Source organism: Canis aureus, chromosome X, assembly GCF_053574225.1.
Source record: "Canis aureus isolate CA01 chromosome X, VMU_Caureus_v.1.0, whole genome shotgun sequence".
Taxonomy (NCBI): Eukaryota; Metazoa; Chordata; class Mammalia; order Carnivora; family Canidae; genus Canis; species Canis aureus.
Window position 1 is genome coordinate 108,594,044 of NC_135649.1, and position 26,632 is coordinate 108,620,675.

The following is a 26,632-nucleotide window of genomic DNA, read 5'->3' on the forward strand; positions in this document are numbered from 1 at the left end:
AAATAAAATCTTTAAAAATAATAATAATAATTAGAGAATTCTCGCCTTTAGTGTCTTAATTTCACAGTTCCTCTGAACTAATTGTTCTTACTAACCTCGGTTTCTTTTTGGAAAGAGGCACTGTATAAATAATTGAATTGAATGTCCTTCTGATGAGCGTTGTGGTTCAAGTCCTTTAACCTTATATACTTTTACTTCTAAAATTCACTACAACAATAGTTTGCAAATGTTTGACTATGAGGACTCCCTTTTTAAACAAGTGTCCACCTAATAATAGTTATGCTTTTTGTATTAATGGGAAAACTACATAGTAACAAGAAGCCATTTATATTTTTAACAATGACCACACAATCTTCAGAAATTTATAAAATAGAGGTTATAATATATGAGACACATACTTATTCCATAGTCTGTGCATGGTGGCTCCGTGTATTATTTCATGGATCCATGGAAATAATTTTGAAAGCCATCAGTAGTTTGGGGCCAATAAGTTGGGAACTACTTAATTACAGTGTCAGAACTAAGGAGGATTACTGAAATATAAATAATAACTAGTATAGAAGATTATGCCATAGTCCCATGTTTAAAAAATTTAGTTCCTAAAACTATCAGCTTCTTTTGAAGACTTAATATTATATTTTATACAACACCTAGGTGGCTCAGTGGTTGAATGCCTTCAGCTCAGGTCGTGATCCAGGGGTCCTGGGATTGAGTCCAGCATTGGGCTCACTACAGGGAGCCTGCTTCTCCCTCTGTGTCTCTGCTTCTCTCTCTGTCTGTCATGAATAAATAAAATCTTTTAAAAATATATTTTATTATTTTAAAAGATTTTATTTGAGAGAGATAGCACAAGGCTTAATATTTTAAAAATCAAGTTTACATAACTTTAAAAGTGTATTTATTTGCCATTATTTGTTTTACCAAAAAAATCAAAAGCAAACTAAATGTTTAATCATACTTAATCAAGTTTTGGTATATTTATCTGGTGGAAGGTAGGTAGCAATTTAGTACTACAATTAGGTATTGTAATTCTTATTATCCAGAATTTTAAAAAGCAGGATGTATCATCAGGTATCCCTAAACATTTTGACTGTGATTATATGAAGTGTTTATGTACATGGTGAAAGCAGGAAGGTAGTAGTGGCTCAGATGTAAAAGAGTTCTGGGTAGGGATTTCCTATTTTTGGAACACTTATTTAGCAGTTGCTGTGTGCCAGGCACCATTCTAAATTCTTTTCATGACAACTCAGGGATCATTCCACTGCAGTGTATTTGGCCTTTGGGACCTGTTTTTGTGTGACCCTTGAGCTAAGAATGGTTTAATATTTTTAAAGAGTTTTTTAAAAAAGAAGATGCAGTAAAGACCTTCTATGGCCCACAAAGCCTAAAGTAGTTACTGTCTGGCCCTTTATAGGACAAGATTGCTGCCCCCTGATTTAATTCATTTTATTCTCACAACATTCCAATAAGGTGGGTCCTATTATTATCATCCCCATTTTACAGATGAGGGAACTGAGTATAGGGACCTTCAATAATTTTTTGTCGGTGGTATTTACTGCTTTTACAGCAGATTGTAGGCTCTTTCTGTAAACTTGCCTAATACTGTTTTTCTTTGCAGTGTAAAAAGTGGATAGTGGCTCAAGTGTCAAAAGATGGCACGGTCACGATCTCGATCCCCCAGGTGGAAGCACAGGTGAGCAGTTCTTAGTTTAGCAGAGGAAGCTTGGGTTTGGGATGTGCTTTGATTTTCAAGTCCACTGGTACTGTTGAAAACCTATTTTAATAAGTTCATGGAACCTGTTATTCACAGTAGGTATTTTACAGTAATAGAGATTGTATTTCTAGATTCTGAAAACTGGCAGCTTGCATTAATTATGGCTGGCAGCTTGACTTAATCCATAATAAAAAGAAATGCAATGGCCACAGCAAGGGAGAGTGAGAAACATCTTTGAGTGTTACATTTTTTTGCATCAGTAAGTAGTTTAGTACTCTTCTGTGTTTTTTTTTTCATAATCATTATTTTTGAAAAAATTGGGAGTTAGAAAATCAGGAGTTACCTCTTTCTTCTTCTTCATTGCAGAATAATAGAGTTTTGAGTAATTCATTTGTAGTTCAACTTTCTTCTTTCCTTGTTGGCAGTATCAATAGTATATACACATAATTAGATTGGAACAGTTCAGCCAGTATTTATTGTATACCTGCTGTAGGCTCTGGGGCTACAAAGGCAATATGATGTCTTCTGGGGCCTCAGCAAGCATGCAGACTGGCTGGGAGATTGGCACCACAGTCAGCTATGATACCGTGGGTTAAGTACGGTGCTACCGACTGGGACAAAGTATTCTGGGTCCACAGAGAAGGAATAATTCTGCTTTTATGGAGGGAAAAAGGGGATGCTAAGAAAGCCTTCCAAGAAGACATGAAATTTTAGCTGGCCATTTAAGGATGGATAGAATTTCTAAAGGCAGAAACAAAGAAGAAAAGTATTCCAGTTAAGGGAGGGCAATAGGAGCAAAGGCATGGAGCTATGAAAGTGACTAGTATATTCTAGGACTTTAAAAAGGACCATAATTACATACATAAAAAGCAGACCAAAACTTCTCATGTTAATACAACTTGGCCATTGTTCATTATGGTTCTACAGTGATTAATCAATCATTTTGTTAACAATTGTCATTTTGTAATTTGCAAGACCAAATTGTAACAGGAAGGAGCTTCAGGAAGAAAAGGGAATGTAAACAAATGGGTAATTTTAATATGGAGGGCATCACAGAGGTTGTTTTGTTTCACCCTTTTGTGATAGGTGCTGATGAAGAAACACAGAAGACTTGCCAAGCTTAGTACCTGATTTCTAGATTCCTTCTTAGAACTCTTTGTCAAAAACTGTACAGCGTCTGATATTTTACTTTACTTGCAAACTAACACATTAGCCTGCCACAAGGCACTCCTGGGTCAGAGACAAAGGCCTTTATTATACTCATGGTACAGCAGGCACCCTGAGTGTTGTGTTCCTGTGTTGCCCTGACTCCTGAGTCTTCTGAGAGTGGGCGCTGCAGAGCGAAGCACCGAGGTGACCACACAGCTGAGGAACCCAAGCTTCATCAGGGGCTACAAGCAAACCCACCCAGCCTTGGCCTTAGAGCAGACATATCCTGGATAGCAAACAAATTGGCCCTCTTTCCCTGAGGGAGGCCCTATCTCTGTCTTCCCAGGCTGTGGTGCCTTGGAACAAAAGCTGTCAATGCCTCTGCTTACCAATGCAGAATGCAAGAGACCCAGGGAGGATTGCCTCCGAACAGACTCCTCAGATCTCTTTTGTTTCTTTAGGAGAATCGAAAATGATAGTAACCATTCCGGCAATCTCCTTCAAAAGACTGGGGTTTAAAAAAAAAAAAAAGACTGGAGTTTTATACAATAAAGCCCCTGATATGAAATATAACAACAAAGCAGTACTCATTATGAGATAAGGACTAAAGTAAGGGGCTGAGTATTTCATCCAGTCTGGAGACCTGTCTCTCCCTGCCAGTTTTTCTCCTTAGCGATGGAAGAAATGCACTCTTCTAGAAAGTCCTCAGAGGCTCTACCTGCTCCTCCCTGTGATGAGGATGGATGACAGAGTTCCTTCTTAAGCTAAATAATGCACTTGCTAGTATGTCTAGTTTGGTGACTCCAGAGGGAGATATTGCCAAGACTAGTATATAAATCCCAGTATGTACATGAGGAAGATAAATCTGCCTCCTTCCTTGTGGGGAGGACACACAGATGTGTCACCAAATGGAAAGGGTCTGACTCATGGTTGCTCCAACTCCCTGGCAGCTTCTGAAAGTGTGCAGTAACAAAAGCTGCAAGGGTAGCTGCCTCATTGATTAGAAGACTATAAGCCCCCAGGGAGGAGATTGGGAAATTGGACAGGTTAGGTGGGAGGTGCAGGTGCAAAATTGAACTTTATTGTGTTCTGGGTAGTAGTAGTGCTCTTCTCTCTGCTCTTGAAGTCCAGGCAACTCAGACTTGTTTCCCTGGCTACAGGAGCCTTCTTCCTCCTCCATGGGAATGAAATCTTGATGTTGGCAATGCTGAGGTATTGGGGAAGGTAGTTACAGAAAAGATATGCTGTCCCTGGGGAACATGATGGCTGCATTAAAGCCCACATTCACCAATGTTATAAGCTCTATTTCAACAGCACATGTAAGGGAATAGGTCTGGGAAAGAAGCAATTTATCTATCTTAGTAGTATTTATGGAGGAACTAAGTATGAGATTCAAGCCTTAATGCCCTCTTTCCCTCCCATTCCACACACGAAGTATGTAGTTTTTTGCTCCTCGAGATAGCCTTAGTACTTGGGGAAACTGCGGGGTCAATCTTCAGTCTGAGATTGGGTTTATTGTGACATCATAAACTCTTAGAGTCTAATTTGATTTCATAGGTTATGTTCCATTTGCCAGAGACTCTCCTATACATTAATTTGTGTGACTCTAGCCCTCCTGTTGTTTGTTTCTTACCTGGCTGTTGAACCTGACACAGGCTTTTGTTGACTGGCTCTTTTGCCCAGACTGCTGTCAGCAGTCTTCTAAAATGGATCTTGCTGTGTACCTAAGCTGGTCCTTCTCTAGCAGGATGAGTGTGCTTAGCCCATTTTGATACGCACGTGGGATGCATTAATTCAGATGGAAAAGTATGCTTGTTGAATTGGCCAGAACAGTAATCAGACACCCAAATGAACAATTTAGAATACAGATATAGCAAATTGTTGAATTTAATTTGAGTGGGAGAAGCAGTGGAAAGCAAATGTCTTATTTAGTTAGTTCATATTAGGGCAAACCTAGTTTATTGTCTTTAAATGGACTGAACTTTTCCATTTGTTTACATAGGTCTTTATCACCAGTACCTAGAAATTCTGAACACTACAAGCAAAGACATTCTCATTATGGCTGTGACTATAGGAAGGATCCAAAAAGACCCATGACTTGGCGAATGGAGAGTCAGAAACATGGACAGAGTAAATCAAGGATTCCTTCTCGTGGAAATACACATTACCGATCTTATGAACATAGATCACCTTCCCCAAACCTAAGAAGAAACTCTTTAGAAAATGTTTATTCTTATAAGCCTTACCGAGTATACTCACCAGGAAGAGGGGATGGTAACAGAAGATCTCACTATACGCCCAAATACTCAGGAAGCGTACCCTACAAAGAGCACCAGAGGAATTGTTATCCCCAGAAAGTACAGGGAAGGTATATTCCTGATGACCACAGCAGAGTCAGAGGAAGTGGAAAAGGAGGGAAACCGCCTCAGAGATCAGCGGCAGATTCTTTTAGGTTCGAAGGAAAGTGGCATGAAGACAAGTTGAGGCACCAGAGGATACAGGACGAAAACCATCCTCAGTCACCTAGAAGAGGTTCTGAAGACTGTGAGAAAAGGAGCTCTTTTCAGAAGAGGTATAAGAAAACATTAAACCTGGGTAATTTTGTATAAAGCCTCAAGTGAAAAAGTCTGTTTACTCTTTACTTCAACTTTATGGTTGAAGAGAACCACCTTGAAAAGCTTTTGTCTAAAAAAGATAAAAAGCATATAATGTAGTTATGGTCTACTGGTAGTAGTGAAGTATTTCTTTTTAGAGTAAGTCATGTTAATGGCTAGAATTGTAACAAAAGATGGTATTTTCCTCTTTTGCTACCTTGTGCCTCTATGAATTGGCTTGAGGGATTATAGTTAACTGGCCACTGCATTTAAAGCCATGCTGCCCAACATTCCACACATATAAATTCTTACTTTCTTCTCTCTAGTGCAAGTGTAAACTGCTTTATGTCAACACAGGTATCCTGAGGATCGTGCTTTCAGAAAATACGGTCACACATCAAAAAGACCCAAAGATGTGGAGAGGTATGAAAACAGAGAGCCTGCCAGGAACCCACAGTGGAAGTTTGGGCATTCTCTTCCATCTTACCAAGAGAAGAAGGAGCAGCGGAACCTTGGACCATCTCATCGACATACTCAGAGGGAACCTCCAGAGACCAGTTCAGCAACCAGGGTATCCTGTGACTATCGCCACAAACGTCGTAAGGCCTCAGGTGGGGACCAGGACATTTCTGATGGAAGAACGCAGAAGCACTCTAAGGAGGAAGATAGAAAATCCAGTTCTCAAAAAGGCTCTGAAAATAGACAGTCCGTTTGTTTTAATGTTGGAAGAGGGAGAGAGACTGAAGGTGGGCAAGCCAAAGAACCTTCCAAATCATCTAAGAAAGACTGCACTGACTGCACTCCCTCTACACATTCAAGTAAAAATGATGTTGGCTCGAAACCCTGCAGCAACAAACGGAAGGAGAAAAGAAAGAAAGAAGGGGGTGGCAGGAAAGAGAGCAACTCTTCCAGCAACCAAGCTGATAAAAGTAAACTTTCCAAAGTGAAACCTTCATCTGCCAGTCTTAAGAAGAAATCACTTACTGTTAAAATAGATGCGAAGAAAACAATAAATACATCCAGGTATTATTTTTGTTTTTTCTTTGTGCTATTTAAGAAAAATATGTTTCTGCCACCTTTATTTGAAGCTTTGAAACTGGAACTCACGGTGTGTTTAGAATCCATTGAGTGGGGAGGGATTGCCTGGATTTTTTCACAAAAGCCCTGTAATGAGGATGAATCCCATGATTAGTAATACAGAGTGATCTCATGTCTACTGGTTTCCACATCTCAAGTATCTCAAGATACTTTTTTGGTGCAGGGTACTCTCTGGAGTTGTTTCTTTTCATGAATTTATGTTTCTGTGCTGCTAGATTTTCTGTAACCAGGGATAGGCTGGGTGGAGTTAAAGGTGCCATTCCTTGCTCAGTTTCTCAGAGCCTGTTTTCCCTGTTGCCTCAAATCCAGAGAATTTTTTATCTGGAAGGGCTCTTCACTGGCCGTGATTTTATAGAGGAAGAAAGCGAGGCCTTGAAAGATGAAGCGACTTGTCTAAGTCAGAGCACGTGTGGCTCAAAGAGGCAGGTAACCTCACTTGGTTCCTGCTACCATCTCAAAACAATTGGTGCTCAGCCAACTAGCTTCTCCTAGGTAGAGGAAATTAGGCTAGAGTCTAGAAAGAGACCTTTTTTAAGACATTCACTTTAGCTCTTAATGATTCTTAAAAAAAATAGGCTACTGTTTTAATAGGTTATATTCTGCTAAAGTGGTTTGCATACTTTGTTCAGTTATGCATATTACCTCGGTTTATGGATTCTGGAAATAATAAGGCACTACAGTTGGCTATGTCAGCTAAGTCTGTTCATTACCTTAATACACTACCAGTATGTGAATAAATAAAGTGATGGGCTGTGGTGATTTGATGCATTTATGTTTACAGTTCATTCATACTTGTATTGCAATCAAAAACAATTTTAAGCAAAATCTAAGGTCAGAATATGACAGGGAGGGAGGTAAACCCACAGGCTCTCTTTCTTTTTTTTTAAATATATGTATATTTTTTCTTAAAGTTAGATATGGCAGTCCTTCTCCCTCGTATTTCCCTTACAGTCATGTACTTACAAAAATATTGTAAAATATACATATGTATATGTCCACAGAAAGCATTTATAAATATGATAATGTTCTAGAAAGTTGGACAAATAGAGGGGGGAATCACTCAATATTCTACTACCCTAGGATAGTTTTATTAACAGCTTAGTACAGCTCCTTTTGTATTTTTCTGTGTATATCTATACATGGTTGTCATAATACCATATAATTTTGTATTCTATTTCATATAATAAGCCTTAAATCATTTTGTGCTATTATATTTCCTGCTAGTTCTTAACCTTAAGAGCACAAAAACTACTGTAAGCATCAACTTTGAGGATGTTCCCTCAAGCTTTTTTCTTTTGAACATTACACTATGAAAATGTCCAAATACACAGAAAAGTTGAAAGAACTGTATGGTAAATACTTATATTCCTACCACTGAGGGTCTACAATGAAAATTTTACTCTACTTTCATAATCATGTATCTGTCCATTTATCCATCAATCATTCCATCTTATTTTTTCCATATATTTCAAAGTGGATTATAGATATTAGTACCCTCCCCTTTAAATTCTTCAATATTTCATTTTTGTTTACATTTTTTTCCTTTGGAGACAAAATTGCATACAATCAAATCACAGGAATCTTGAATTTTTTAATAGAAGTAATGATACACCTATATTTAATAATGATAAAAAAATTAGTTAACTTAATTCTTTAATTAATTAACTTAAAAGAGATTAATAAATTGGTTTAAAAAATAAATTGGCTTAACACTTTTAAAGAATCTTAAAAAAAATAAAAAATAAAAAAAATAAAAAAAATAAAGAATCTTAAAAATATCAATTCTGAAGGATTTTATTGTAATCTCATTAGAAATATTGAACATGGTTAATTTTATAATTAGATATTAAGAAATGGAAGCTTGATTTTCATTATGTGTCACAAAAATAAGCTTCCCAAAATTGAAGCTGCTGTATCTTTTCTTTTGAATTTATGAATTATAATTTTGTGAAATTTATGACCTGTCAGCACATGTCTGAATTACCTGACAAAGACCTTAGGATAACTTGATCCTTAGGATGGCTTGTGCAGCAGAGCTATCACTGCAATATCCTTCCTATTCAAAGACCTGAAGAATAAATAACTTTGTAAATATATGCATCTTGACAGTATGATAAAGCATAGTCGACAAAATCTCTCTGATGATAATTATTTATTGATGAATGGTTAAGTTGTAGAAGAGTTTTGTGGGGTTGGATTTAATTATGTATGGACTGATGAAGTATCCATAAAACAAAGGCAGTTAATGCCTTCAACAGAGTCATGTTTTCAACTATTAACATAACTTAGATTTTCCTCTGCTTGAAAAGATTAAATCATAGAGTGGAGAGAAGTTTATTTGTTGGTTAAAATCTAGAGGGTTTATCCATTTTTTTGAAAATCTGAGATGGTTGTTTATGCATTCATTTGCTTTCTTAGCTTTGATCACATATCAGTGTATGTTCTTCCAGTTATCATTGTAGTTGAAGACATATGTGATTAGGCTAGTGATTTTTCTAGATTCCAGTTTGTATCTAGAACAGCAGTAGATTGACACTTGCTTGAATGTTCACTGCATAGTTAATACTTCTGTTAACAAAAGCTATAGTCTAGTGACCCACTTTGTCAGAAACTGCATCATCAGAGGTAGAAGTTACCTATAAGTCATAATTATATGTTTCAGAGTGTAAATTATGGAGTCATAATATGAAAATTTCTACAAATGCTATTATGAATTCCAAACACTGCTGTGTACATCTTGAAGTTTTGGGGCAGATGAAGGGAGTTTGGGTTTAATGTTGAGCAAGTAGGTGAGAGACTGAACCTTGTTCAGGCTAGGAAGGAAATGTAGAGAGTTAGCAGGGGGTGCCATTCTTTGGAGAATAGCAGGGGGTGCCATTCTCTGGAGAATAAACTGGTATGGATGGACCTGAGGCTCCTTTGACCTCCCTGGCTGCTGGTACTAGGTGTCTAGGATGGGAAGGTTGGCTATTAAAGTTGATATTAAAGTTCATATCAGTCACATATGCATATAATCCTTTTATCTCTTACCTCCCCTCCCCAGAAGATACAGGGAGGGCCTCCCTACCCCCATCAGCTATTTCCCCATTCTGAAGGAGGATGAGGTGGGTGATGGGACCCAGAAGACATCAGAGCTCTGATGCTCTAATGAAAGAGGTGCCACACGGGTGGGGGACCAATGTGAAAAACCATAGGATTGAAGGAAGGTAACCCAGTGACACAAGTTTACCTACCTGTGATATGCCATGGGTGGAGATACTTTTGTGATAACACAAACCTGCTACCTCACTGTTTATTATCAGAAAAAGCTAAGATTTCCCCCCCTAATATTTCTAATATACATTTTTAAAAATCAAAAATCAATTGAGATAAACTTCCCTTTCATTCTTATTTTTCACCCTAGCTTCTCTAGTGTGTCTTAGGGAACCTAGCATAAGAAGATGAATATTCTGTTTTGGGTAGGGGTACATCAGTTTTTGTTTTCTACTGGGTCCCTGAGCACTCTGACATTGGCAGACCACCTCTCCATGCCTTTTTGGGCCCAAGTTAACCTGTAGTTTCTCCTCCTGGCTTTACAACTTTGCTTCCATTGGCCATGTGTTGGTAACTGTTGAAGCTGGGTTGATAGGCTCATCATAGGATTTTCTGAACTTTTGTATATATTTGAGATTTCATATTATAAAAAATAAAATATTTAAATTTTAAATTGGTCTAAATGAAGTTATAATTTTAAAATAAAAGCAAGCCAAGAAAGTTTTTAAAAACACACTTAAATTGGCCTCAATTAGAATTTTGAATTCTGTCAACTTTTTAGCTAAAACTGTTATTTCAAATTGTCTAAGTTGTTTTCCATTTATTATTTCTTCATTCAGCAAGTATTTTTTTGAAGACCCACCTTGTGTGAGACAGCCTGTTAGGGTACCCTGGGACTATAAATTGGCGTAGGATTGGGTTTCTTTTCCTCTGGTCTAATAGACAATAGGGCAATGGTGTTAATACCATGGCACAATGAGTGATACACAAGGTGGGGAATTCTGGGAAGGCTTCTTTTAGGAGTTGTTGACATGTGAACTAGGCTTCAAAGGTTTTAAACATGTGGAGATGAGATGAAAGACATTTTATATTTATAGGTTAACAAAGGCAGACAACGCACACAGGAACTTTGAGCTGTGCTTCAAGTGGTCAGTGAAAGGGAATAGATGGACAGGAGGCTGTGAAGGTGACATTGCCACACTGCCAGCCTGGTTTGACAGGAATAGCTGATCAGAGAGGGCAGGAAGCTCAGTTCTGGCTGCTGCCTTCTTTCTGTGAGGTGACTTGGATGGGCACTGGGGTTGGAGAGGCCAGTTCGAGGAACTTTGTGAAAAAAAAAATGCTGAATTAGGGGAATAGCGGTTCTCCCTAACCCTTTACCCTCGGCTTTGGAAATGCTAAGTGTCTTTTGAGGAAGACAGGAGCAAATGAATAACTGGGAGAGTGCTCTTTGAGCAATAAGATGCTGTTCTTAGGAGATAACTGAGAAAGGACAACTTGATATGTGTCGCGTGGATTCTGTTGTAAGCTTCCAGAGGGCAGAGGATCATCCATTAGTTTAGGTTATTCTTGGGCTTTTTGTAATTGTTGTTTTGCCATGCAGTTGGGTTTTTTGATGGATCTTAACTGTATATAAGAGGAAATTAAGGTTTAATGTGGCTTTTTATATTTTCCTAGTTATTCACAACACTCAGTGAGAACATCAGGGGAAATGTCCTTAGAGAAAAACAAAACAAAACCAAAAACGAGTGGAGTTGGAGCAGGGAAGAAAGAAACCTGGAAAATTTCATTCGAACAGTATCAGAAGTAGTACTAGAATACAGGTGTTTGGCTATATTTTAATTTTTAAAACTATCTAAACTGCATCTCAGATGAGAACATTTAGTCTTTTCAGCTTACCTACTTGTATTGGAAGTATTTCTTGAAATTATGAAGTTGTTAATCAATGCCTGTCTTAGGAAATAGTGAAAGGAAAATGTGAACCAAGAGGTGATTAAATGTATAAATGTAAATACTTAGAACATTTTGCATTCTCCAGTTTCAAGAAGCCTTTTCTTATAGCAAAACCATCATAATTGTTTCTAAAAGACTAAAATTTCAGGTAATATGATTTTAATATTTCCTAGGAAATGACAATTTTAACATTTTTTAATAATAAATCTTGCAGTGGACTAACTCCAGGATAAATTGATAGGAAATGTAAACACTAAAATTTCAGGAATTAAGTGTAGCTGTAAAGTATACCATAGCACTCCTAGGGATTGAGGGTTGGGCATGGAGTGGGTATAAGAGTTATATCAGTAATTAACTTGTAATAAATGACAAGTGAATTTTAATAATTACCAGGTGGAAAACTGGAAACCTTTACAACTAGTTTCCTCATGGGAGAAACTGAGGCTGCAGTACAAAATGTTATCAACTGATTTCCCCTTATGGACGGACCATTTTTGTAGTTCTATTTGAATATCTTATTTTTTTCCTGTAAAATGTTTTCAAAAGCATTTTTTTGTATGGAGCAGACTTTTTGTACTGTTAAAAACAGTATTTGTAATTGTTTGTTAGTAGAGGTTGTTACGGGCCATTCTAGCTTCCAGTGTTTATCACTGAATGTCTCTCAGTTATCAGATACGCAGTGGGAAGCTTGGAGCAAATTAGGAAGAAAGAAGGGAAGTGAGTCTTCTAATTAAAGTCTTTCTGATGAATCAAGGAAACCATAGCATTGGCATCAACCTGCTGCATAATCACTTTTCCAAGTTTCTGCTCTGGCAGGGAGTTGTCTCAACAGTGCTAGTTTGAGAGCAGGGAGCATAGAAAGTCATATGGAAGGCTTGCCTCTGTTAAGTTAAAAATAGACACATAAAACCTTCTTATTAGAGAAGTTAAAAAGTTTAAAGAGTATCTATAAGCTCCTCATTACCCTGGAACAGTTTCATATATATGGCTATTAAGTGACTTAAATAAATTAATCTGTGCATGTGTACACCCACACCCCAAGATGTATCCATCAGATTTCTGTTATTTATTCCAGCGGTGCTACTGTTATTTAAAACATATTTCAGGGCTCTCTTGTGGGTTTATCTTCAGTCTGTCACATACTCATAAAGAACGTCAGCACTTGTAAATCTCAGTTCTTTGGTAGTGAACATGATTTTTGGGAAGAAGCAAAAGATATTTAGAGTTAAATGCAGAGGAGTGAGATGGCTGTAAGCTAGTTAGTGCCATTTTGGGTCCAAAATGAGGTATAAATATAAAATAACAAGACATTTTCTTCTGTGACACATAATCTGCCTCCAGACAAAGAATTTAAGAGTAGTTTTAAGCAAGAGCAGCTTTCTTGGAATAAGGTGTAGTTTCCCATTATGACACTTGGAAGGATTATGTTCATAACAAACACTCAGCTTCTGGGATGGAAAGCAAAACACTCAAGACATCCATTGTCCCAGTGTCATAGCACCTCCCCATAGGGCTATTGTAAAGATTAAATGAGATAATGTTTGTAAACAAGTTCTGAGCCCCTGTGTTTGGCTTGCAGTAAGCCCCCAATAACTGTTGGCTATATGTCATAATCATGACTTCATAATGACACAGAAAGGTCAAGAGAGCTTCTAACACAAGTTATAAAGATTCAGGAAACATTAGAGTGGTAGAATAGCTGGTTTTATATAACAAAATAACAAATAATAGCATTTCTTTAAGGATGCATTTAGGGTGAACACTAATTGGTTCTAAGGATCATAACTTCGCTAACAACTAAGACTATTTGCTGACAGTTTAGTGAGATCTTATAAGTGATTAATCCCAACAGAGTTTGATTTCAAAATACTAAGTTTCTCATTGCTGATATAGAGGTATAAGGATTTTTATGAAGTCAAAGAAGTTATTATGTTTGATAACAGCTTTTAAAGTGTGGTAGTACTTCAGGATAGCATAAGCTTGCTAGATACACAATTTCATGGACATTTGGGAGTAGAAAATAATCTAATTGATTATTTTTTGCATATTGACCTTTGATGCCTTGCTGTATTTTTTGAGGTAAAAATTGTTTAACTTAGAATTTTGAGGATTTTATTATTAAAGTCGCAAATATTTAATGATCTCTGATTTGAAAAGGAGAACTCAAAACCATGTGTCTAAGGCTATTTCCTCCTACGCATTATTGCACATGTTCTATGGCATACAGTTTAGTGCCTTAACTATAAGAAAAGATAAACATCTTTTTAGTTTTATAGCTATCTTGATTAATTTTAATAAGTTCTTTTCTCAGTACACAGTTTCCAATTTAGTTAAACATTTACAAATTATTCTAGGGCTGCTTCTAGCTATTCCACAGAGAGACAGATGTCACATGATTTGGTTGCTGTTGGCAGGAAAAGTGAGAACTTTCATCCAGTGTTTGAACATCTTGACTCAACTCAGAATACTGAAAACAAACCTACAGGAGAATTTGCTCAGGAAATCATAACTATAATCCATCAAGTTAAAGGTTGGTATATTTTGCACATACATTAGGGATAACACAAAAATAATGTACTGATTTTTCACAAGATAAAGGTAAATATCTGTGATATAGTAATAGTAATATTTCATTATAAATTAGGTCATTAATAAGGAAATCTGTTGGAGAGAGTGTAAGATATTAATTCAAGCCTAGTTCTTCATGTGTTGTTCCAATAACCTGATACTTCAAAACATAGTAGATTACAAATTGAAAGTCAGAAAGGGAGAGGATGGATTCTACAAGAGACAGGACTATTGAGAGTCGTGAGAAACAATAACTGATAACCAAACAGGAAGGAGGAAGCAACAAACACCTTATATAAAACTGGACAAGAACTCTGGAAGTCTAGGTATTTTGGTGATATTCTTAAAGCCCCCTGAGGGCGTTGCTGGGACTTTGTGCCATAACGGTGAACATGAAGTGATTGATAAAAAATTCCAGTTTGATTTGGCATACTCCATGGCATCAGGGAGTTGTATCACAAACACTTTAAATATTTGCATTAAATTGTTTCGTTTTAGCTTCTGGCCAGTTTCCATTAATTGGAAAATTCAGTCACATAGAACACCTTTCTTCATTGATGCTGCATAATAAAGCAATCGTGGGTATGATAAACTGGAGACCTTCAAGAATTTCAAATTTTTTATTTTATATTTCTTACTAGATATTTGCACTGATTTTTAAAAAATATTTTATTTATTTATTCATGAGAGACCGAGAGAGAGAGAGAGGCAGAGACACAGGCAGAGGGAGAAGCAGGCTCCACGCAGGGAGCTGGATGTGGGACTCGATCCCGGTCTCCAGGATCAGGCCCTGGGTGAAGGCGGCGCTAAACCACTGAGCCACCCGGGCTATCCCTGATTTTATTTTTACTTTCATGCAACATGTTTTGAAAATGGATTATTTTCTCTGCATCCTCAAACTAAGGCACATACTTACTTTGAAGCATACAGTTTGTCTGAAACAGTTCACCTTCTCAGTTCCAGCCCCTCTCACCCAAAGGAAGTGTGATTCTTGGAGGAAAGGCAGGTGGTAGTGCAGAAAAATCCAGGACATTGTCCCAGAGTAGGAGCAGTAAATTAGGGAAAAGGATTGCTTAAATAGCATTCTGATGGGTCAAGTGTATTACCTTTCTCTCTATCCTGTTAAAAGCCTTGTAGCATAGCTTATTTCATACTGTCTTCATGAGCTTCAGTTCATGTTAATTAAAGTACAATGGCAGTAGGACTCCTTCTGTGATATATAAATAACATTTAGCTTTCGTTCAGAATTGTTTTGATGTTTCCGGCTTGTTTTTGAGTTTTTTTTTTACTCTAGGTGAACTGTAAAACTCTGTGCCATCTTTACTTCCCAGTATACTAAGGTCTTACCTGGGAGAAGAAAGGTACTCACTTTGAGAGAGCCACTGTCTTTTCCCCCAACAAATAAGCAGGCATGTCTAATAGGAACAGAATCCTTGGGTTGATAAGTCAGGCTTTTTTTTTTTTTTTACTGTTGATTAGGCTTGGGAAAGCATGCGAGCGCTACAAATTAGTCTGTGGAACACGTTTAGGTGCCACATATTTTCGAGAGAAAACAGGTTGGACGTTTTTTTTTCACAGTCCCTTCTTCCTGTGCTTATGTGTAATCTTTTAAGTGATAATCAGTTTTACACTGAGATAAACTATTTGTTTCCTTTTTCAGCAAATTATTTTCCATCATCTGACATTACTCTACATGAGCGTTTTTCAAAAATGCGAGATACACAAGCTGCAGATGTAAATGAAATTAAATTGAATTCAGATCCAGAAATTCACAGGTAATGATTGATTATTGTATGCCCATTTAACTCATGGGAATAAACCTCAGAACAGATTCAGGAAGGTGCTGCTTTCTATCTTGCTGTAGACTCTAGGACTGCATTTCCTACCTAAAAGCCAGGACTAACCCAAGCAGGTACTGGGCCATTGCACTTTGACGGAATCGGTTGTATTAAAGCCATTGACTAGTATTGTTTAAATGTGTAGGACTTTGACAATCTTTACCTACCTAACTTTGATTCTGTGTCTATAGTAATTGCCTACTGAAGTTATCACTGGAAGAATGAAAGACAATTATCGAGCCATTGAAATCATGGGTTGCTTCATGTTGTCAGAAATGGCTGTTCTGAGGGCAGCCGGATGAAAACCTATGTCTTCTTCTGCTGGCACCTGTCCGCGCAGGTGGTGTGCCGTGTCTTGCGAGCTGAGCTGAATCAATGTTAGAATGCAGTAGATCACCGGAGCAAAGTTTAAGGTTACACAGACTAGTGATTTGAGAACCACTAAGGCGTCACTATCATGTTGTTCACAGGATATGTGTGTCCTGGGAGACTGCCATGTAGATGAACATCCAACTTGGCAGGAGGTTTCTTTTGCTTTTTCCAAGACACACCAGCTTTATTTCAAATTCCATTCTCTAGTAATGGAATCAAGGTATCAGTGTATAACATAATTATTTAATTGTAATATGCCTTTATTATTTTAGGAGAATAGATATGTCTTTGGCTGAGCTTCAGAATAAACAAACTATGGTATATGAATCAGAACAGGTAAGTGAATACAATTTTTGCTGAAAGATTCTCATTGTTGGCATATTGGTGGAAAAGGGAACCGGTAATGGAGAGTAAAAAAGGGATTTAAAGTGGGTGTGAAAGAAGGATTGAGACCCAGGAATCTGAAATTTACAAAGCTCTCCAGATGATTCTAGTTACTGGCCAGGTTGCAGAGAGAACGCTGACAAAAGACAAAAATATTCCCTAAGAGAGACAATCCCTAAGGGTAACAGCTTTGTAAAATTGACCTACAGTTATAGTGTTAATACTCATTCTAAAACTTCACACTGTAAAGCTTGTGGAAAGTATGTTTGATACCTACATTTTTTCCCCAAGCAAGTCATGTGGAATATTTTTTTAGATTGCACATGGAATGAATGCAGAGGAACTAAGTTTAGTTTGATATTGCCTTTCTTGTACTGTAGAATGTATGAAAAATTCTGTGGAATATGAACTAGCAAAATAATGAAAATAATACTGAATTTTTGTATTGCCATGCATTGTATTCCCACCCAACACTTCCTCAACTCATACATTTCCCCCCACCTCCCCTCATTTCTTTGCTAATTAGAAAAACTCTCTGGACTGGGGCACGGGGAAGAAAACTGGCTCTTGGTTTAGAAGTATATCAAGTTCTCAAAGAACTGCTAATTTATTCATTGAGAGTAAAGTGTTTTTGTAGAGGAAGAATTTTAATACATTTCTGATAGAATATGTAAATAATTTTTTTCACTTGTAAATAGTTAAAATTTTTATTAAACTTACAGAGAGGTAGTTTGGTTTATTGAATAGATGCTATTTTCAGAAAATTTCCACTCATCAAAATACTATAACCAACTCATAGGAAATTTGAAAAATCACCTCTAATTCAACCACTTAACACAAAATATCATTTGATCATCTTTTATCACAGTCTTACATCTGGCATTTTAACATAGCCACTACCATACTATATTAGTTTCAGATGCTTTTTGCTTTTTACTTAATAATATTGCTTTTATGTAAAATCTCTGAGCTCCTCATGATTTTTTATGACTGAGGCTTTTCAAATTTTAATTAACTTTTCTCAGTAATTTTTTTTTCATGTTGACTTCCACATAGCCTATGTTGACCATAATTTAAATGTTAGTGCATTATTAGACTTAAATTTCCCATGAAATCATCCTTCCCTCTCCTAAAAATTTATTTTCCATTTACGTTGCTTTCATTTTTTGATAGTTTTAAATATAGCACTTTGAACATATTTGGGTAGATAGCCTTTTCGTAGGGATAGTGTCCGAGAAGTGGGATTCCTGGTTCATTGTTATGAACTTTTCTGTCTGTGCATTGTCGATTGTGTCTCAAGATATTTTAATCGATTTACACTACCATTAACAGGGTGAATACAAGGTAACTTATTTAGGACTTTTACTTAAGGTTCTTATTAGATATGGTCTTTGTGCAACTAACAGTAATGTGAATGGTTTGTCTTCTGTCAAAATTCCTCAGACTCTGGTCAAAATAATAGATCCAAATGATCTACGACATGACATTGAAAGAAGGAGAAAAGAACGGTTACAGAATGAAGATGAGCACATTTTTCACATAGCTAGTGCTGCAGAGAGGTAATCAGTAGATGAAAAACATCCTATTATCAGGGAGTTTTTGGTTTTAGCATATTTTTCAATTTTTGTGTGTGATGATTTTCATTTTAGTGTAGGGATTTAATCCTTCAAATTCATTTTATATGTTTAAGTGAAATCTTTTAAAATGTTTCAAAGTTATTCAGTGATCATCATATGCTGTTTGATTGAAACAACAAAAATTAAGGGGTAGGTGAGTATTTGAGGTCTTCGTAATTTTAGAAAAGAGTATAACAGCTTTTTGAATATTCGCAGGTGCCAGGACCTGCAAGTTTATGGACTGTTTGATTCAACCTCACTGAAACTGACACATTCTGCCCTTTAGATTCTGGTGCTCTTTGAATATTACAAAATTTCCTGAGATTAATACAGTTCTCTTTTGGAACTTTTCATGGATGTCTGTCCATGAAGCAGAGGTAGGGGTAGTAGAAAATGTGGAGGAGACAGGAGTTGGAATCCCACCTCTGCCATTTTATAAGCTGTTTGCTCATGGGCAAACTGGCTTAGTTTCTAGAGCCTTTTCCTCTATAAAATGAGATGAACTAATTTATGATGTAGACAGTTTAGACATATTAAATGAGCTGGCACATGCAAAGTACTTATGCCATGCATGGCAAATTGATTATCAGTAGATCCTTGTTTTTCTTTCCCAATTCTGTACTTCTTTTAGGGGCTCTGAGTATTTTAGATTGGCCCCAGTTTATCACTAGTTTTAAAAACTATGTGGGATTCATGGCAACTCTGGGGCCCCATATAATTATGAGGTATAATGGAATAAGACAACATTTATACTTCACCCAAGGATCTTCAGGCTATTTAGATCTCTCAGAAAGTAGGAATATATGAACAGGAAGGGCCAGTGTTAATTCTCTTTCCATATCCCTTAGTATCAAATTACTAAGATAACTGACTAGCCTTTTAAGTCAAGTCTGTGGCTAACTAGGTCTTAGTCAAAATACATGGAGCTTGTTTAAAACTGGACTTGATGCTGACAGCAAGTTTGGAACTCATTAAAAGATAGCTATTTGTTGAGGCATATAAAACAACTGAAAGTGGTTAGAATCTCATCCTTTGGTGGGTGAAAGTCTCTAGTTTCCCAATATGACACAGCATGACTGCTCTTTAGCGACATAAGCTCTCTCTCATGCTTTTCTTAACTCAGCAAGTGTAAGAAACTCAGTGTGCCAAGAAAGAGGATTTTTAAACCAGATTTAAAATAATCAGCACTTTATAAAAACCATGTAATATGTAATGCTTTAGAATATATCTTCACCCTTTGAGATGAAAAAGTGCTTGAGCCCTGGAGTTGCACCTGAGTTCAACATCCAGCTCTGTAGACACCTAGCTACGTGACTGATCTTAGGCAAGTTATTTAATTTTCATTTCCTCATACATCAAATACAGATGAGAATTATACTTAGCTCTCGGTGGTGGTGAAGATTAACTAAAGTGACAGGTGTGAGGTACAGAGTAGCTGGTCAGCATTAAATATTATTAATATTTGCTTTGAGGATGGTGTGTAGTGTGCAAAGATAACATTCTGTACAGTGTCTTTTGCTAGGTGTGTTGAACTGTTTTATTTGTATTGGATACCTGGTGTGGCATAGTGGAGCCATGTGGATTTTTTTTCTTTTAGCCATGTGGATTTTTTAAATTGAAATATTACTGACTGTAAAATTCATCCTTTGAAAGTGGACAATTTAGTAGTTTCTAGAATATTCACAAAGTTGTGCAGTTGTCACCACTGTCTAATTCCAGAGCATTTTCACTACTCCACAAGAATCCCTGTAACCATTAGTTGTCATGCCCTCTTTCTCCATTCCCTCAGCCTCTGGCAACCACTAACCTACTTTCCATCTCTGTGGATTTTCCTATTCTGGACATTTCATATAAATGCAGTCATGCAGTATCAGGCCTTTTGTGGCTGACTTCTTTCATTTAGCATATGATTCTCAACATTACTCCATGTTGTAGTGTGAATATTTGTTTTATGGCTGAATAATATTCCATTGTATGGATAACCATATTTTGTTTATCCCCTCACCAGTTGGTGGATATTTGGGTTCTTTACACTTTTTGACTATGGTTAATTATGGTGCTGTGAACATTCATGTGAAAGTTTTTGTGTGGACTTATGTTTTCTTTTCTCTTGTGTATATACATAAGATTGGAATTGCTGGGTCCTATGATAATTCGGTGTTAAACTTCTTGATGAACTACCAGACAGTTTTCCACAATGGCTGCCTCATTTTGTATTCCCATTAGCAGTGTATGAAGGTGCCAGTTTCTTCATATCATCACAAGCACTTGCTATTGCACATCTTTAAAAAAAGATTTAGAAAAAAATTATTTCGAATCTTTATATTTATCCTAATTTGATTTCCTTCTTAAAATAAGAAATAAACTGTTGATTTTATCCTTTTGTCTTAGAAATTCAGTCTATGAAATTGACCTCATTACTATTTTTGCATAAACCTTTTTAGTCAAGTGTTTAGATTTCTGTAGAAATTCAGAAGAAATGAAATATGAAATCATAAATCACAGGATATTGCAGTTTCCCACCTGTGTGATCTTTTCCCCCTCAAACAGTTATATACAAGTTATTTGTGTATGTTTGCCCACCATTGTATCCCCACTGCCTTGAGCTCAATTGAATGAATGTTGACTGAATGAATGAAGACTTTGCAAAGGAGTATATAGGACAGAGGATACCTACATTGTAATATATTTAAGCCTTCTTTTAAGCCTGATTACCTTTTATTCCCTAATACATAAGGTAATCTTTCCTGAGCAAGCCTAATGCTAGGACATTCTCAAAAATTCTGTTCTCTCTTTTTTTCTCACTTCTGACCAATATCTTATCCTAATGTCTCTATGTCTTTTCCTGACCCAATCTTTCTCCCTCTTGTAACCACCATTACTAAGTTCCATACAGTGTTACCAAGTGTTGTGCTATATAGGCATGATGTAGTAGAGATGTAGTGGAGCATAAAGAAGCTTCAAAATAGAATCAGTAGACTTTGAGAGGACATCAGATTGCAGAGACTTTCCTTTTAGCTACACAGTACCCAGAAAACATACAGAGGAAGAAGGTATACACAAGGTCCTTATCCTCGTCAAGCTTACAGTTTAATGGTAGGAGAAAATAAATAAATACATGTCAGTGAGTGATAGGTGAAAATAAGGCACAAGAAAAAGTCTATTAGGACAGAATAATATGTGTAGTGTGTTTTTATTTAGATAGTTATGGAATGCATTTAGGATTTTTTTTAATTGAGCAGAGATGTGAATTAAGTGAGGGAATTCACCATAGGTTTTTTTGGGGGGGGGATAATATTTTTTAAGAGCAGGAACAGCAAAGGCAAAGACCCTCAGGCAGAATCATGCTAACTCTTATTTAAGGACTAAAAAGCAGACCAGTAAGGTTATAACACAGTGGGAAATGAAGAGAGTAAGTAGGTAAGACCAGATTGTTGAAGAGCCTTGGAGGACATGATGACTTTGTATTTTACTCTGAGTGAGATTAGGAAATATTTGGGGTTCTAACCCAAGAAGAAATATAATCTCATTTAAATTTTAAAAGATTCACCTTGGTTGCTGGGTAGAGAATGGATTGTAAGAGCAAGAGAAAAATCATTTCTTTCTCATCTAGAAAAAGATTATAGTCAGGAAGTCAGAGCATGGTAGGTAGGGTCAACCTATCAGGAAACCAGCCTCCTCAGATCTTGTTCCTCAGATATCCTCTCCACATGGTATTTTCCTTATGGTCCAGGAAGGGTGTTTGTGCCCTACCCATCATGTCCATAGTCTAGTCTTGTCTTTAAAGACTATGGAATTGATACATGCAGCTTCAGCAACATTGGTCAAAATTTAGTCTCATGGCCATACTTAGCTGCAGAGATGCTGGAAAATAGTTTCTTTAATTTGGACACTCATTTGCCTGGTCACAAATCAAATATCAAAGGGTTTAAATTTTTTATTTTAAAAAAATTTGGGGGGGGGTTTACATTTTTTATTGTGGCAAAATATACATATAATAAATTTACATTTTCACCATTTTTAAATGTACAATGCATTGGCATAAAGTACATTAACAGTGTTGTGCAACCATCCACATTATCCACTTCCAGAATTTTTTCATCTTCCCAAATAGAAACTCTATACCATGTAAAGAGTAACTCTGTATCCTCTTTATTCCCAGCCCCTGATAACCTCTGTCCTTTCTGTCTCTGTGAATTTGCCTGTTCTAGGTAATTCATATATATAATTGTCCTTTTGTGTCTGGCTTATTTCACTTAGAATAATATTTTCATCCATGTTGTATCATATGTCAGAATTCCATTTTTTCTAAAGATTTATTTATTTATTTATTTATGATTGAGAGAGAGAGAGAGAGAGAGAGAGAGAGAGAGAGGCAGAGACACAGGAGGAAGGAGAAGCAGGCTCCATGCCAGGAGCCCGACGTGGGACTCGATCCCGGGACTCCAGGATCGCGCCCCGGGCCAAAGGCAGACGCCAAACCGCTGAGCCACCCAGGCATCCCCCAGAATTCCATTTTTTTTAAAAAGTCACTCCTTCATAAGGCTGAATAATATTCCATTGTATATACTACATTTATTTGTCCATTTTTCTGTTGATGGACATTCAGTTTGTTTCCGGCTTTTGCCTATTGTATATAATGCTCTTAAAACGTTGGTGGCATCATCTTTTTGATTATAGCCATCCTAGTGGGCATAAAATGTTATCTCATTGTGGTTTTGATTTGCATTTCCATAATGGCTAATGATGTTGAACATCTTTTCATGTGCCTTTTGTGTGTCTTCTTTGGAGAAATGCCTATTCAAATCCTTTGCCCATATTTTAAATTGGATTATTATATTTTTTTGAGATGTAAAGAATTCTTTATATATTGGACATTACTCCATTATCAGATATATGCTTTGCAAAGAGGATTTTTAAAAGTCCATTGTTTTATTTATAAAAGTAATAGTATATGCTAATGGCAAACATTTGGAAGTATACAATAAAGTATAAAAATATAAGGCATTCTTAATTTCATGAATCAGAGATGACCACTGTTAATCATTAATACACTTCCTGTCATTTATTTTTTCTGGGCATATATGTAGTATATTTTAAATAATTAAAATTATCCTTGGGGCACCGGCTGGCTCAGTCAGTAGAGCACATGACTCTTGGTCTCAGGGTTGTGTTCCAGCCCCACGTTGGGTATAGAGATTACTTAAAAATTTTTTAAATCTTTTTTTTTAAAGTAGGTTCCATGCCCAATGTGGGGCTCAAGCTCATGACCCCAAGATCAAGAGTCAGTTGCTCTACCAGCTGAGCCAGCCAGGCACCCCCCCAAAAAAAGCCTTAGAATAAGTTATCCTCCAAATACAGCTTTGCACCCTACTCTTTTGACTTACTATCATATCATGAGCATTTTGACAGAACATGAGAGTTTTTAACATTTCATAATACTCTGAGTAGCTATTCCATGTCAGGTTTTGGGATCAAAGCTGGGACCACAAAATAAACCACCTACAGTGCCTCCTATAAAGGGATCACAACTTGCTGGGTAAAACAGGCAGGTGCACCAATAATAAACACGAGTGATATGTGTCAAGACCCCCCCAAGTGCTTATTTGCTTGTAGCAGGGGTATCTAGTCTACCTCAGAGGGCTCTGGAAAAGTCTTCCTGGAACAGTGCAGATGGAGCTAAATCTTGAAGTTGATCTAAGTGGAAGGAAATCACAACAGAAGGGATTGCTTATACAAACTCATGGAAACAGGAGAGATTTTGTATGTTGGGAACTGCATGTGACTAAATGTTTCCAATGCCCAGTGTGCATGTTGGGGAGATTGGAACAAAGTGACAGGTGAGATAGGAAGAGCCTTGTAGGTCATGATGAGGAGTGTGGATTTTATCCTGATGTCAGTGGGGGACCCATGGAAGGGATTGAGGCAGGGCTGAGGTAGTGAGCAGTTTGTTCACCACAGAGCAGGAAAGATCTGAGGAACACTGTGGGGAGATATGGGGATGTGGCAGGGAGAGGACTGCTCGAGGGCTATGAAAATGAGGCCCCAATGTCAGAAGAGAAGCCCAAGGAAGGACCTTCCCTCCCAAGTCCGGCTGCCTGAGAAGAGGCCATAGTGGCCTCTAGACATTGTGATGACGGGAGAGGGGAGCTGTCCTTTGTTCCTGTGGCCCAGAAGCAGCAGAGGTCTCAGCTCTGCCAGTGAGGGGACCTGAGCCAGTCACACTCTTTGTGTCTGGTGCTTTCCTTAATAGGAGTCTGTCAGCAAGGGGAATCCAGTGCTGCCAAAGTCTCAAGATCAGTAATTATTTTCCCTCAGAAAACACACATTCTACATATGGTTTCGGGGGTTACAACCCCCAGGAAAACCATCCTGGAACCCCAGATTAAGAGCCCTGGTCCAAAGAATGCTGTTTCCCCCTATTGCTAACTTTCAACTTAGCTAAATAATGTTTGTTGAAAAATAAGGGTTTTAGCCTTGATAACTATCATTTCATTTGTAATTTTAGTAGTGGTAGATCTTTTGAGGTTTGTTGCTGTTATTGTTGATGTTGTTGTTGTTTTTACTATTGTGCTGCTTTAATTGTCTCTGAAGAGGGCAATTTGACTTCTCTTTTTTATTTGTTGGGTAAGGTAAACTAATAAAATATTCTTATTTTCTTGCTTTCATTTTATTAGGGATGATCAGCATTCCAGCTTTTCGCGGTTGAAGAATACTAATGTTGATGAATTCCAAAAACCTACAGGTTTTATAAAATCAAATTTTAGAAAATTTATTCAGAAACCTCCTATGGTAAGATTAGAGTTCCAAATTTTTCATTTTTGTACACTCCATTCTCTTCACACATACATATAGAGATCACCAGTATTTTTCTAACGGTTCATTAAGTACATGTTATGCTTCTGCTATTCACTGTTAATATTCTGTTGAGTCTTATACTTACTATGATAGAGAAAATAGTAATCTCTGATTTAGTAGGATTTTATTTCATTTATTGTAGTACTAACTTTTTAAAGATTTTTTAAAAAGATTTTATTTATTTATTCATGAGAGACACAGAGAGAGAGAGAGAGAGAGAGAGAGAGAGAGGCAGAGACATAGGTAGAGGGAGAAGCAGTCTGAGCCTTCAGCCCAGGGTGTGATCCTGGAGACCCAGGATCGGAGTCCCACGTCGGGTTCCCTGTATGGAACCTGCTTCTCCCTCTGCCTGTGTCTCTGCCTCTCTACCTGCCTCTCTCTCTCTCTCTCTCTCATGAATAAATAAATAAAATCTTTTAAAAGATTAAAATTTAAAAAAAATTAAAATTAAAAAAATAGAAGGTGGGCCTCACTGGGAGCCTGGTCAGAAGCTGTCTGGTACGGTCCTCCCGCTGAGCCCTAGTGATTCATATCCCTTCACTTGCAGAATACACCCCTCCTTACCGTGGTCCCCCAAAGTCTCTTCTCATTACATATATCTTTGTGCACTTATTCAAATTTATAGACTTAGTATAAATTCAAGATGACTGCTATGAAAAGGTTTTATAGCATACTGCTCAGGGCACATGCTGCTTCTATAACAGCTGGCTCCAAGACAAACACTGAATACAATTTTCACATTTTGTCTTTTTTTGTAAAAGTGAAAACCCTCTTTGGATTACCCTCAGTTAATGTAAACTGGTATTAATGTAGATCTTTCATAAACTGCATTTGGCATAGTGTGAACTATATTTACCTTCAGTAAACTGGTACTATGCCTTTTTTTTAACTTGGGGAGAGAGATAAAGGTGTGATAGAAGAAGATTTGTGAGAAAGTACAGCAAATAGAATAGCAAATGGAATGAATAGGTTATAAGACTTGATTTTGGAAAAAAGAAACTTCAGGATGGGCCCCATCTTTTCTGTTCCCATTAAAGGATTCTGGTTCTTTGTAGTTGCAGTCTTAACACTCTGACTTTTGATACTTATCATGGCAGGAGCATCACCTCAAATCAGTTAGCTGAGTCAGCAAAACCTGCCTCCTACAGTGTTGAGAATTTTCTTCTTAGACAATGGGAACCCTTTAGCAACTCCACATAATAATGGGTTTGGTTCTCTTCTGGATGCCTGAATAAATACTAAATGTATAGTCCATTTTCTAAAAGTCATGCATTGTGTTATACATTGTGTAGTATTTTTTTATACTTCTCACATTCATGAATTAAAGTAGCCCCTCACAAACTAGTATGGGTTCCATGGAGGAAGACATATGTATGTTCCTGCAGCTAAAATACATGCTACATGTTTTGTGTTCTTAATCCTATACATTTAAAATGTGCGTTTTTAATTTTTTTA

General features: G+C 37.0%; 1 protein-coding gene across 6 annotated transcripts in view; it reads left to right on the top strand.

The window, feature by feature from the left end:
• The window catches only part of BCLAF3 (BCLAF1 and THRAP3 family member 3), a 59,265-nt gene that overhangs the window by 17,104 nt on the left and 15,529 nt on the right, over positions 1–26,632 (top strand). For 2 of the 6 annotated variants that reach the window (XM_077889414.1, XM_077889413.1), the window contains exons 3-10: positions 1,619–1,693; positions 4,866–5,435; positions 5,815–6,480; positions 13,896–14,071; positions 15,770–15,884; positions 16,592–16,655; positions 18,147–18,262; positions 24,997–25,111. In XM_077889414.1, coding sequence (XP_077745540.1) covers positions 1,653–1,693; positions 4,866–5,435; positions 5,815–6,480; positions 13,896–14,071; positions 15,770–15,884; positions 16,592–16,655; positions 18,147–18,262; positions 24,997–25,111 — 1,863 coding nt within the window. In that variant the 5' untranslated portion in view covers positions 1,619–1,652. Of the gene's footprint in view, positions 1–1,618; positions 1,694–4,449; positions 4,670–4,865; positions 5,436–5,814; positions 6,481–13,895; positions 14,072–15,769; positions 15,885–16,591; positions 16,656–18,146; positions 18,263–24,996; positions 25,112–26,632 lie in introns of those variants that run through there. The other 4 variants (XM_077889416.1, XM_077889415.1, XM_077889417.1 and 1 more) reach the window with 4 other exon arrangements.